This window comes from Elephantulus edwardii, unplaced genomic scaffold (genome assembly GCF_000299155.1).
Source record: "Elephantulus edwardii isolate Elephantulus edwardi_28Jun2011 unplaced genomic scaffold, EleEdw1.0 scaffold00020, whole genome shotgun sequence".
NCBI classification, from domain to species: Eukaryota; Metazoa; Chordata; class Mammalia; order Macroscelidea; family Macroscelididae; genus Elephantulus; species Elephantulus edwardii.
The window spans coordinates 27743739-27757488 of NW_006399770.1; the positions used below are offsets into that span (position 1 = coordinate 27743739).

The following is a 13750-nucleotide window of genomic DNA, read 5'->3' on the forward strand; positions in this document are numbered from 1 at the left end:
TGGGGTAATCGGGATGGGTGTGTCAGAGGCAGTGCGATTGGCACAGGATAGAGCAGGGTTTAGGGCTGTTGTACATAGGGTCGCTATGAGTCGCAAACAACTCGATGGCACATAACCACCACAACAACAATACTATACTGTATTGTACTGTATGTACTACTGCTTGTTGTTGTGTACTGTCAAGTTGGAACCAACTCATAGCTGACTCTGCAGCAGGTTATCAGAGACAACATAATTACATGAGAGGAGATTGCTGATCTTTGTCCCACGGAGCAGCTGGTGGATTAAAACTGTGTGACTTCAGGTTGATAGCACTACTCCTTACCACTAGGCTACCATGGCTCCCTGTATGTGTTGTTGTGTACTATAGAGTTGGAACCAACTACTAGTAAATATTATCAGTTCTTTTTCCCCAAAATTTTGCTTTCTGCTTTTGAGAATATACATGACAAAACATATCCAATTCAACAGTATGTATGAGTGTGTGTGTGTGTGTGTGTGTGTGTGTGTGTGTATTTAGCTTACATTCTTTGAATTGTGCATTCATTCTCTACTGAATCATTTGTTCTTTTCTGGCTAATATAAACTCACTGCCCCTTCAACCGTCTTTCTGTCGCTTTGATCCCATATAGATAGAACGTGCTCAGGGCAGACCTTTTCTCTAGTTAGTCTAAATTGTTCATTTTTAAGATTACTTCAGGGAATGTTTTTGGATTAAGCTTTAAACATTATCTCAGGGGCGTAGTTTCAGGATTTCATCTGCTCTCCATAGTTTAGAAAATCTAGAATCCATAAGAATATGAAATTTGGTTTTGCACTTCCCTCCTTTTCATCAGATTTCTTCTATGCAATTTTTGTTCAAAATATTCAGTAATAGATAGATGGATATAGTTCTTTAGATCTCATGGTACAGGGAGCAGTTGTTTATGGAGGTGATACACACACACACACACACACAATCTATATCTTCCTCCTCTTATTCAATTCTTTGTCTATTGTTCCAGGGGAATAGAGACCAATTGTGTTTGGATGGTTACTTGTAAGCTTTTAGAACCCTGGACGTCACATCACACCATACCGCAAACTAAGAGGTAGAACAGAAGTGCTAAACACAATTTAACAACAGAAGCATTAGACCAGTTAACTGAGGTGTCTCATGAACTCTACCTCATGAGGCTAAACCTCCAAACCAAAGAACCAAATCTTCCATGTTTGGTTGTGCAAGCAGCTTTAGCAACTTCCGCCTCCACCCCCTAGCCCCAGAGATAGGTCATATATTATTGTAACTAGATCAGAAAACTTGCCAATTCAGTCTTGTGTAGTTTGTAACTCACTGACAATTATAATAATCAGATATTGACCTTTAGTCAATATGATTTCTCATCACTAGTAAGCTTGCTTTTCTCCTTTCCTCCTGCCTTTGGTAACCACCAATACACTTTGATCTCAGTATATTTGCCTTTGTCTTCTTATATGAGTGAGATCATGTAACATTTTCCCTTTGGTGACTGATGTATTTGCCCAGCATGCTGTCTTCAAGTTCTGCTCATATTGCAGCACATATCCAGACTTCATTTCTCCTACTGACTGACTAATGTTGCACTGTATGTATTTACCAGGTCTTGGCAAACAAGTTCTTTACTCCTATATCAGCTACTAGAAACATTATTTTTCTTATAAGCAATGTATGGATTATTCTCTAGACTTTCACAGAACTGAGCTAAGAGTCTGTGTTTAGGCTTCTGTTCTTTTTGATTGACTATAAATTGGATGATTTTAACAGACATTTATGCTCATACGGTTAAGGAGACTAGAAGTCCAAATTTAGAGTTCCAGCTCTAGAGGAAGGCCCACTACTTGTGGAGGAAGGTGGTTTCCTTTAACCTCTGCACACTAGAATCTTCCTTAGAGATCACCATGTGTCTTGGTCTTCCCCAGTGTTAAGGAACTTTCTCAAGGAGAGGTCTGGGGCCAAAATGGTGCACTCCACTCCTGACAATTCTTTCTTCTTTATTTAAAATGCAAAATCAAGTTTATTTTCCCCATCTTAACCATACTCAGGGAGATTGTGGGCCTGTTGGAGCCCAAAATGTTTCTTATTGTTTGTACTGAGCTTATAGCTTGCCAAAAATCACACAGTCTATAACACTAATACCCAGGTTTCACCCCAGACCAAAATCAACACAACTTCTGAAGGCAGGATCCAGGCATCAAGAAGGAAATTGAGTGAAAGCTCAATTTGAAGAGAATTAATTTTAAATTGCACCATTCATACACATTTTGTTTCATAATTTTAGTTACAATACCCATAATGTAACTGCACTATTCCCACTTTTCTTCCTGTCATTCTTATCCTGTTACTCCTCCTGCCTTACCCTTCCTGCTTTGAGGGCCCTATGCCTGGGCAAATGTTCCTCTTACAATCTTATATGATTGGTGCTAAGGAGTATCTGCCTTCCTGATGTTATTTTTTGCCTTATAGGTCTGCTACTCTATGGCTATTGTTGGGCTGAAAATTGAGCCCTGGGGGTGAGATTTGTTCAGTTTCAAGGGATGATTAAAGTCTCTAGGGTTCCCCCATTCTATCAGGCCAATAACCCTGACCATTTTTATGTTTCGTTTGTGTTTTTGTTTCTCCCCAAATTTATCTCCTACTCCATCCAGGGCCCTTTCAGAGCTCGGTCTCAGGGCTGTGAAAGTTGAGGTTAGCATGGTCCACTATACTATAGATTGTTTCTATACATCTTTGCTTTTCTTCCCTCTTCTTTGTTCCAGACGGGGAGAGACCAATAGTTATACATTGGATGTTAAAAAACAAACAAAACCAGCTCACATACTTTTAAGACTCTAGGTGATTCTCAACAAATAGGATATAGAACATTTTCTTGGTAGACTATGTTATGCTAATTAATGTGGGGTTTTTTGTTGTTGTTTTTGTGTGAGGTTTGTTTTTTGTTTGGTTTTCATTTTTATTCATTCACTGTTGCACATGGCAATTCTTTCATGATGGTACTGGATTCCCTTACTTTCCTTTTATCTCTAGTAAGAAAATAGATATTACAGGTCACACCTTATAGAAACTCCCCTTGAATCCAATTAGGGCTGTGGTGAGATTAAGGAGTGTTGCATTCCACCCTTAAACCTTTTACTTGATTTATTAGATCAGGACATCATTACAAAGTAATTATAGTAGTGAATATTTCTTTAGACATTTGCCATTTCAGGAGAGGAAAAAGGCATCATTACAAAGCTTCCACATCACACCATTACATAAGTGGAGGGCACAACCCATGACTGCAGGTGGGTGCTTAACCATTAAACCAAAACACTCCCTACTACCATCAAATTGATTCCAGCTGACAGTGACCCTGTAGGATAGAGTTGAACTGCCCATATGGTTTTCAGGCCTATAAATCTTTTGAATACAAACTGCCTTATATTTTTTCCACAGTATGGCTGGTGGGTCAAATTTTCCTTCTGATTAGCAGATGAATCCTTAAACCCTCGTGCCACAAGGACACTTTAAATTCCAAACAGGAGTTTAACCATTGCTGTCAAGACAGACCTGACTCACAGCTGACTGTCCTTTGGGTTTCTGAGGCTGTAAATCAGATGGCAGATGATTGCCCACCTCTCTGTTGCAGGATTCTGATGGGCTCAACTACCAGAGAGGAGCAGCCTTTGAATTAGTTGCACAACTCTCCACACTTCTCCACCAGAACTCTTTATACAAGAATATCCGTTTCATATATCGTCTGATCTTTTCCATGTTTATAGAATTTTTAGATTAATACATTTCATAGTTTAATTTTTAAATTTTAACTTTTGAACTTTCCCCCCCACATTTAGCAAACCTTTAGATAATGCCAATAAGCTTGCACAGCTTGTGGAAAAAAAACTTGAAGACTACTACAAGATTGATGAAAAGAGCCAAATAAAGGTACTGTATGAGAGGCAAAATGTCAATATGAATAAAATCTCTTATTTCCTTATAAGCCAAAAATTTTTTTAATTTATTTGTTGGTTTTGATTTATGGTTCATTAACATAGATGGTAGTGGACACCATAATGGACAATGTGCTTTAGTCAAAGAAAATTGGAGTTTTGAAGTCAGCACTGCATCTAAATCCTGACTTTTTCATGTAATTAATTGAATGCCAATATTTGACAGAGTATATAACTTCTCTGTTTCTCAGTCTGGTATTTTATAAAATAGGGATAATAAGAGAATACATATCTTTTTTTATTTTAATTTTCTTTAAATTAATTTTAATGAAAGTTTACAGAGACTTAGCGTTTTCAGTTCTTGAAAAGAAAGAAAAACTCTTTCATTGTTGTGCAATCCCTGCCCCCCAAGTCCACTCCACTATGCAGCCTTCGCTCTGTACTTCTGTAATAACAAGAATACCCATTCATATATCTCTTTTAAACAGTTCTCTCCCTCATCTGTTTCAATGCAATATACATCTTTCCTCCCCTCCTTTTCTGTCTTCTCTCAACCCTGATGTCAGTCCCATTTTATATCAGTGGCCCTAGGCAATAATTGTCCTTTTGTGACTGAGATATTTCACTCAGCATAATGTCCTCCAGGGTCATCCATTTTGAATAATATTTCATGAGTTCCTTGTTTTTCAATGCTGCATAGTATTCCATTGTGTGAATATACCAGAGCTTCTCTATCCACTCATTTGTTGATGGGCACTTGGGTTGTTTCCAGCTCTTTGCTGTTGTGAAAAAAGCTGCAAGTAAACATGGTTGTGCATATGTCTGCTTGAGTGGCAATTACAGTTTCTTAAGGTCAATTCTCAGTAGTAGAATTGCTGGGTCAAATGATATCTCTATTTGCAACTTTTTGAAAAAGCGCCATACAGCCTTCCATAGTGGTTGCACCATTTTACACTCCCACCAACCGTGAATATGGGTTTCAGTTTCTCCACAACCTTGCCAGCATTTGATGCTTGCTGTTCTGCTAAATTTTGCTGTTCTTACTAGGGTGAGATGATTGATACCTCATAGTTGTATTGATGAGAATACCTATCTTATGAGATTGTTGTTGGGTTCTCAACTTGTAACCGGACTTGTACAACAGGATGCAAGCCTGCCTGATTGTGCGCCAGCCTCACTGTCTCTGCTTTGTTTAAGTTCATTGTTACAGTCACTGTGTCATTCCATCTTGTTGAGAGTCTTCCTCTCTTTCACTAATCCTCTGCTTTTCCAAGCATGATTTCCTCCTGCGGGGACTAGACCCACCTGATAATATGACCAAAATAGATGAAGTCTCACCATAATTTCTTCTAAAGAGCACTCTGGCTGTGTTTCTTTCAAGGCATATTTGTTGTTTTGGCTGTAGTTTTTAGTTGCTGTCAAGTACAACTCATAGCAACCCCTTATGAACAACAGATGAGAACCTTGTCCTATCCTGGATCATCTTCATCATCTCTGACGTGCCTGAAACCATTCCTGTGGTCACTATGTCAGTCCATCTTGTGGAGGATTTTCCTCTCTTTTGCTGATCTTCCACTCGTCCAAATATGCTGTCAAACTTCAAGGACTAGTAGCCTCTCCAAATAATGGCCAGAGTATGTGAGATGAAGCTTTAACATCCTTGCCTCCAAGGAGCCCTCTGCCTGTACTTTTTCCAAGACATATCTGTTTGATTTTTTTGACAATACTTGGGACTATTTTCTTCAACACCACAACTCAAAGACATCAATTCTTCTTCCCTCATCCTTATTCATTGTCCAGCTCTGAAATGTATACCAAGGGATTGAAAAGACCATGCCCTGAATCAAGTGCTCTTTAGACATAAAATTGACATCTTTGCTCCACAGTAATTTGGAGAGGTCCCTGATAGCACACTTTCCCAATGCAATACATCTGATCACCTGACTTCTGGTCTCAAAGATGTTATTGTGGATCCAAGTAAGATGAAATCATTGACAAATCTTCTCACAATCTGTAATGATGTTATTTATTAACCCAGTGGTAAAGATTTTTGCCTTCTTAAATTGAGATGCAATCCGTATTAACGGCTATAGTCTTTGATCTTCAGCAGCAAGCATTTAAAATCTTCCTCTTGTTCAGCAAGCAAGGTTGTATCAGTTGCATAATGCAGGCTGTTGATAAGTCTTCCTCCTATGCTGATGCAACATTTTTCTTCATAGAGTCCAACTTCTGGAATGATTTGCTCAATGTATGGATTGAATAGGTATAGAGAAAGGATACAACTCTTAGACATACCTTTTCTGATTTTAAACCTTGCAGTGTCCCCTTGCTCTGTTCAGACAACAGTTTCTTGGTCTAGGTATAAGTTTATATGAGCATAAATCAATATTCTGTGATTCCCATTCTTCTCAATGTTAGCTGTAATTTGTTATGATCCACGTAGTAAAATCCCTTTGCATAGTCAGTAAAACAAATAGACATTCTTCTGGTATTCTCTGCTTTCAGCCTTGATCAGTCTGACATCAGTACTGATATCCTTGGTCCCATCGTCTCTTCTAAACTCAGCTTGAACTGCTTCCATTTCTCTGTCAATGTATTATTCTAATCATTTTTGCGTAATCTTCAGCAATATTTTGTTTGCATGTGATGTTAGTGATATTATTTGATTAATTTCCGCATTCTATTGGACTGGCCTTCTTGGAAATGGGGACAGATATGGATCTCTTCCAGTTAGTTGACTAAGCAGCTGTCATCCAAACTTCCTGGCATATACTGGTGAGCACATCCAGGGCTGCATCTGCTGTTTTGTCAGTTCATGGTATATTCAATATTTTTCGTCAATTCTGTAATTCAAAGGCATTGATTCTTCTTCACCCTTCCTTATTCATTGTCCAGCTTTCACATATGTAAGAAGCAATTGAAAATACTATGGTTTGGGGCAGCCACGTTTCAGTCTTTAAAGTGTAATCATTTTTTTAGCACTTTACAGAGGTCCTTGGCAGCAATACATCTTAAAAGGTAGTGAGAGGATTGAGTTAGTATATATAAAGTTCTTAGAATAATACTTGTGACTGAGTAAACAGTTAATACATATGTTTCTATTATTGTTCTATGGCACATTGTCTATTTTGAGGACTTTTTTCCATCTAGATATTGGATTTGACAAAATATGTGCCTTACTCAATTAATATGAGGTGGCTTAACATTTTAAGTCTCTAAGTTGTTTAGCATGTATAGGAATTTAATAAATTGTTATTATTACTCTGCCTTATTTAGATAGCATAAAGTGAATTGAAAACTAGAACCTGAAGAACATCAGCATTAGGAATTGATTTGAGAATAAAAAGTCTGAGGAGAATGAAAGATTAACAAATAGTTAGGAAGCCATATTAACAATAACTGAAGAGTGAAAGGAAGAAGCTATTGGTTGTTTAGAAGAGGAGATGGACATGGAATGAGAGAAGAATGCTTAGAGCATAATGGGAGAATCAGCAGGCCTTATGTTATACCCTAGTGGAAGAGGTCCTTGGGCTTCCAAAAGGAAATAACAGGGAAAAGAGTTTATTGCATGGATAATGCTCTTTTAAAACAAAAAGCCAAAATTCACCAAAAGAATTGGCTAAGTGGGACATGTGGGCATAGGTATAATGTTCGTTTGTTGTTATTGTGTGCTGATGAGTTGGAACCGACTCATAGATAACCCACCAGCAGGCTTTCAAGAGGCAGTAAATCGCACTGGAAAAGATTGCCCATCCTTTTGTGCAGAGTCACTGGTAGATGCAAACCACATGCCTTTGGATTGCAGTGAAGTTTTTTACCACTAGATCACAAGGGCTCATTTTTGAGATTTACTGATTCTTTGGACTGGTAATCTAGGGAGAGTGTTTACCCAGGTTTAGTTGCTTTGTGCAGATGACACAACCCTGCTTGCTGAAACTGAGGAGGACCTGAAGCACTTGCTGCAGAATGTCAAGAACTGCAGCATTCAATATGGATTGAAGCTAAACATCAAGAAAACAAAGATTCTCACCACTGGTCCAATTGGCAACATCATTATGGATGGTGAAGAGATTGAGATAGTTAATGGTTTTAGTTTGCTTGGCTCCACAGTCAGAACTCTTGGTACCAGCAGCCAGGAAATCAAGAGATGAATTGCATTGGGAAAGTCAGCTGTGAGGGACCTCTCCAAAGTACTAAAGAGCAACAACATCAGGCTAGAGAGTAAGGTATGCCTGATCCTGGCCATAGTCTTTGCAGTTGTGTGCTATGCGTCTGAGAACTGGACAGTGACTAGGAATGATAGAAAGAGAATTGATGCCTTTGAGCTGTGGTGCTGGAGAAGAGTGTTGAATACACCATGGACTGCTAGGGGAACAAACAGATTTATCCTGAAGAGAGTGAAACCAGGCTACTTCTTGGAGTCAAGGATTCTGAAGCTTCGTCTGACATACTTTAGACCTGTTGCAAGGAGGGACCAGTACTTAGAGAGGGACATCATGTTTGGGAGAGTAGAGGGACAGTGCAGGAGAGGAAGACCCTTGATGAGATGGATTGATTTAGTGATTGGGGTGGTGGGAGTGTGTCGGAGACAGTGAGGTTGACACAGGATAGAGCAGGGTTTAGTGCTCTTGTACATAGGGTCACTATGAGTTGCAAGTGACTCAACAGCACATAGCAACAACAACAGTTGTGAAAACACATCGGCTTGATACACATACTAGATAGTCAATAAATGTTTGATTCATGAAGAGATGGATCATTATAGTAGTGAATATTTCTTTAGACATTTGCCATTTCAGTAGAGGAAAAAGGCAAAAATAAACTTGTTTTTTCCATTTTTTCTGCCTAGGAATTGATGTATTCTCCAAGTTCCTGGTGGATATATACTCTTCCTTCTCTCTCGACTCTAGTAAAATGTTGCCTCCCTTTTGAAATCACTTCTGGCTCTTTAGGCTCCCATAGTGCCAATAGTCTCCAAACCCAGATAGAACAGTTAATATTGCACTTTGTTTTTTGGTGGTTCTTTTTAATTTATTTTTTTTATTCTGTTCTACTTAATTATTTACAAGGTTCAAATACATTGTTTTTCACAGAAGGTCCTTCCCATTTCTTTCACCCCTCACCCCCATTGAATTGTGAAACCTTGTGATTAATACCCCACTCCTCGACCCATCCTTCCGGAAACTCATATCTCAAGTTTATTAAGATCTTACTGAGTGCCAGGTACTACGCTAGATTATTTCATAGTCTTATAATATTTTATTTTTGTAGCAGTCCTATAAGGCATAAGATTCTGTGGTTATATTTCACTTTACAAATAAGGGTACTGAAGTTATAAACAGATTAAACTTTTTTTTAAGACTTTTCCAAAGTCTTAAAAGAAAGTGTTAAGAGCTGAACTCAGACACAGATTTGTCTGATTATGCTGGCTATGCTCAAACTATTGTACCACACTGTTTCAAAGTTTATTTAAATGGGTGAATAGTTAACATTAAAAAAAAAACGCCCTCTAGTCTGTGCAATCTATGTTGCATTGCTATACATACCTCATGAGTTGTAGGGAGTTCTGGTGGCATAATCAATGAGTTGCATTCTACCCCAAAAAGCCATGCCTCTCTGGTGGTTTGAATTCGCCAGCCACACGTCAGGAGAAAGATCGACAGTCTCATTTTGTACTATTTACAGCCTCAGAAACTCATTGGAGTGTCAGCTTCGAGTCAGTTTCAACTTGATGACAATGAGTTTTGAATAAGTTGTAATCTTACTGTTTTGAATAATAATAATACCAAGTTACTACTTTATAAAATCAAGTATTGAAAGATAATGAAAGTATTGAAAGTCATTTTCCCCAGCCCTGTAAATGATTTAGTGATGAATGCTCTTTGTGATTTAATGATAACAAGACTTAATTTTTGAGTTATCTTTTTAGCTGGCATCAGTAGAATCTTTTGAAATTGCATAATGGCTTATAGCACAGATGATGGAGTAAAGCAGACCTGGGATTGAGTCCTGCCACTTACTCTGTGACTTGAGGCAATTATTTCATCTTAAACCTTAATACCCCTATTTAATTATGTCTTACAGGTTTACTGTAAAAATTAAAGGAAATACCTCACCTAGCCTAATGTTTAGCACTCAGTAGTAGCTAATTCACCTGTCTAGCACTCAAATAGTAGCAATAACTCAAATAGTGGCTGTTACTTATCATTTATACTAGTTTTAATTTTATGAAACTGAATTCACAAGGAAATAGTTTACAGCAAGGTAAATGTTACATTTTAAAAAATTGTTTCCAGAACATTGTATTATTACATCTTTATTATGAAAAATTTTCATTACATTGTCTGGATCCCTTCCATGTCCTTCCATTTATGCCACTCAGAGTTTACTTTTTAAAGAAATAACATCACATTCTCAAGACAATTAAGTGAACTTTTTCTTTTTTGTGTGAGCTCTGGTGGCCTAGATAAGAAGCTACACTGCAATCCGAAGGCACATGGTTCAGATCCACCAGCTACTCTGCAGTAAAAAGATGGACAGTTTCTTTCCATGCGATTAACTAAAAGCCTCTGAAAACCTGCTCGAGGGTCAGCTGTGGGTTGATTCTGACTTGTTGGTGCACAGCAACACCAATTGTAGAGAGAAGGGGCGCAGCTTATGGAAAAGATCTTGTTTTTTAAAGAGATTAAAAATGTATTAACACAAAGAAATTAAAGTTTATTAAACAATTTTTTTGTCTTGTTATTTTAGGGCAAAACTCATTCCCAGCTCATAATAATTGATCGTGGCTTTGATCCCGTGTCCACTGTCCTGCATGAACTCACCTTTCAGGCAATGGCGTATGATCTACTACCGATTGAGAACGATACATACAAGCAAGTATAACTTGAAAGGCATATACAAATAGGAAAGAAGATGGGCATTTAATAATTTGTGTGGGCACTAGAAACCTGAAAGCCTTTGTAACCTTTTTATCTAGATACTCTATCCTTCTCTTGCTCTTATCGTCATAATCTAAAATATTTTTACAATCGTAGTGAATAAGTAATTTGACTGCTTTGAACCTTTTTGATGTATTTTCTTTCCTCAATGCTACGTTTAAGCAGGTGGAATATTTTTAACTTTTCACTTACGGTAAGAGTAAATACTAGACTCAATGTTTTACTTATTGAAATAGAAACCATAGTCAAACTGGTTAGGCCAAAATTATTCTGAATCATAAGTGGTTCAGAATACATGCCTTCTCAATATATTTTCAAAACACTAGAGCACTAGAAAAATAGAATGGCTATTAAAAATAGTTAGTGCTTTCCCATTTTGGTAACATTATCAGTGTAATGTTGGTATAAGAAATAATTTTTTACTTTAAAAGTATTAGATAAAAGCTAAATGAATAAAATAGCTTTTCTGCCAAGGAGCTACTGCACTGTAATTTTATTTATCACTTAATGTGTGTGTGTATGTATATAAGCCACCAGAGCTCCTTACAGTTTACATCCTCTGAAAACTCACTGATGGGTCAGCTCTGAGTCAGTTCTGACTTAACAACAGTGTGAGAGAAGGAAAGCTGTGATTTGATATAATAATCTTTAAATTTCTCAGCTAAGATTTACTTGGAAACAGTACTAAAAATGAAAATAAGTTTGTCTCTTCTGGCTTTTTATGTTTTAATTAACCTAATAGCTTTGTTAAAAGATCTGAGCATTTGTATACAATTCCCCCATCCCTTCCCCCCCCCCCCCCCGCCCCGAGTACACTTCTCTATGCAAGCTTAATTCTGGATTCTGTGCTAACCATAATAATCATATATCACCTCTAATCTGTTCTTTCCCTCATCTGTTTCAATAAAATATACATAATTTATCCAGTTTTTTCTGTCATACCCCAACCCTGATGTCAGACCCATTCTACAACAGTGGCACCATGCAGTATTTGTCCCTTTGTGACTGAGATATTTCATCCAGCATAATGTCCTCCAGGGTCACCCATTTTGAATAATATTGCATGAGTTCCTTGTTTTTCAATGCAGCATAGTATTCCATTGTGTGGATATACCACAACTTCTCTATCCATTTGTTTGTTGATGGGCCCTTAGGTTGCTTCCAACTCTTTGCTATTGTAAACAATATTGAAATGTTCTGCTAAATTTTGTTTTCAAATTGGTTTCTGATAGCATGTAAAAATGCAATGAATTTTTATATATTCATCTTCAATTAGATACTTAATAATTATTATTTCAAATAGTTGTTTAATAATGTTTTCTATTTCTGTATAATCATGTAACCTGCTAATAAAACACATTTTTACTTTTAAAAAAAAAGCATTTATACTACTATATATTCACCATATATCTCCCACAATTCCTGTGTCATTTGATATAAAATTTTAAATCTTAAGATCAGAAGTGAATTCCTAAGACATAGAATAAATATTATTTACTGTTACTTGTAAAAAGGAAAAAAATCCCATCAAATACATTAAAAAAAAGATCTGAGCATTTGTGGTAATTCTATTAATATTTTTATTAATTTAAACATTATTAAACTAAATTATTTCTTTGTTGTTTGGATTTTGATCAAATCCTGGTTTCTTTGAGTTATTTGTATTATTGGATAGCAGAAAAATCAACACAGATGGTAGTTCTAATACTGATGTCAACATCCATTTGTGGTGTTCTTTTTTCCCCAATAAAGTAGAGTTATGAATAGTTTATTGAGAATTCTCAGAAAATATATTATCCTTTAGGTCTTCTAAACCTATATATTGCTCAAGAAATTTGGGAAGAATGAATTGTAGGACATGTAAGAACTTAGTTGCAGACTGTAGATATCAACTGTTACTTTTACCATATTGTTTAAAATATTTACTTTGCATAGTTCTGCAAGCTAGTGAAAATAAGCTTTGCATTTTTAAATGCAAGGGAGAGACTTAAAAAACAAAATGGAAGCGACTAGCAGCTAGCTGTACACCTTTTCCATGATTCAGAAGAGTGAAGGGAGATGACTAGAGAGAAACACAAGCTTCCTATGGCTTATGCTTTTATCACAGCTCCTGACGGAAACACAGTACAAAGACAGGACATTTTAAATATCTAGATTCTGTTCTTCATCTTGGATACCTCTTTAAATCTATCCTTAAGATGAAATTGTCTTCTCTGAGTATTGTTAGACTTGCTCCTATAATCTTTGTATCCTTTTTACTTTTGAACAAGAACATTTTGGTGGATAGTTTTATGGAGCCTATATTTCAGTTCTGGAAATGATAGCATTTATACAGCAGAAATAAACATTTATACATTTGTTTTCTGCAGCCCAGAGTTTAGAAAGTTCAGTTCAGTTCAAGCTCAGGAAATTTGACAATCCCAAAGATGGTCAAACCTCATCTAACTCCACAATCTGCATAAAAAGAGAAGAGAGAATTTACATTTGGAGAAGAAGTCAGATAAAACTACTTCTTCTAGCTTTTAAGTAGTTTCATGTCCCCTCTGAATTGCTGTTCACTTCAGTGGATTCCTTTAAACCTGTTTACTCTGGTGACATTTTTATTATTTCCCATTCTTTAAAGGAGAAGTGGTTATCAGGTTGAGGAAAAATAATATAAGTTGATCTATGTTGTGTTTGTCCAATTTCTTACCACCTCCACGATACAACCCATATTTAATAGGCTGTGTTGGGAGTGACATTGCGACATTGCTGTTCTCACTGTTATAGCTCAAGGAACTGAAGAACAAATTCAAACCTCGAGTTGCTATAATCAAGGATGCTTTGGGCAGAATATTAAATGATCCAGGAAGTATTAAAAGAAG

General features: G+C 36.8%; 1 protein-coding gene across 1 annotated transcript in view; it reads left to right on the forward strand.

The window, feature by feature from the left end:
- STXBP3 (syntaxin binding protein 3) overlaps nucleotides 1-13750 on the forward strand; it is an 87054-nt gene that overhangs the window by 38559 nt on the left and 34745 nt on the right. Inside the window, exons 8-9 of the mRNA XM_006882499.1 lie at nucleotides 3850-3940; nucleotides 10696-10820. Of these exons, the coding sequence (XP_006882561.1) occupies nucleotides 3850-3940; nucleotides 10696-10820 (216 nt within the window). The remainder of the gene's footprint in view (nucleotides 1-3849; nucleotides 3941-10695; nucleotides 10821-13750) is intronic.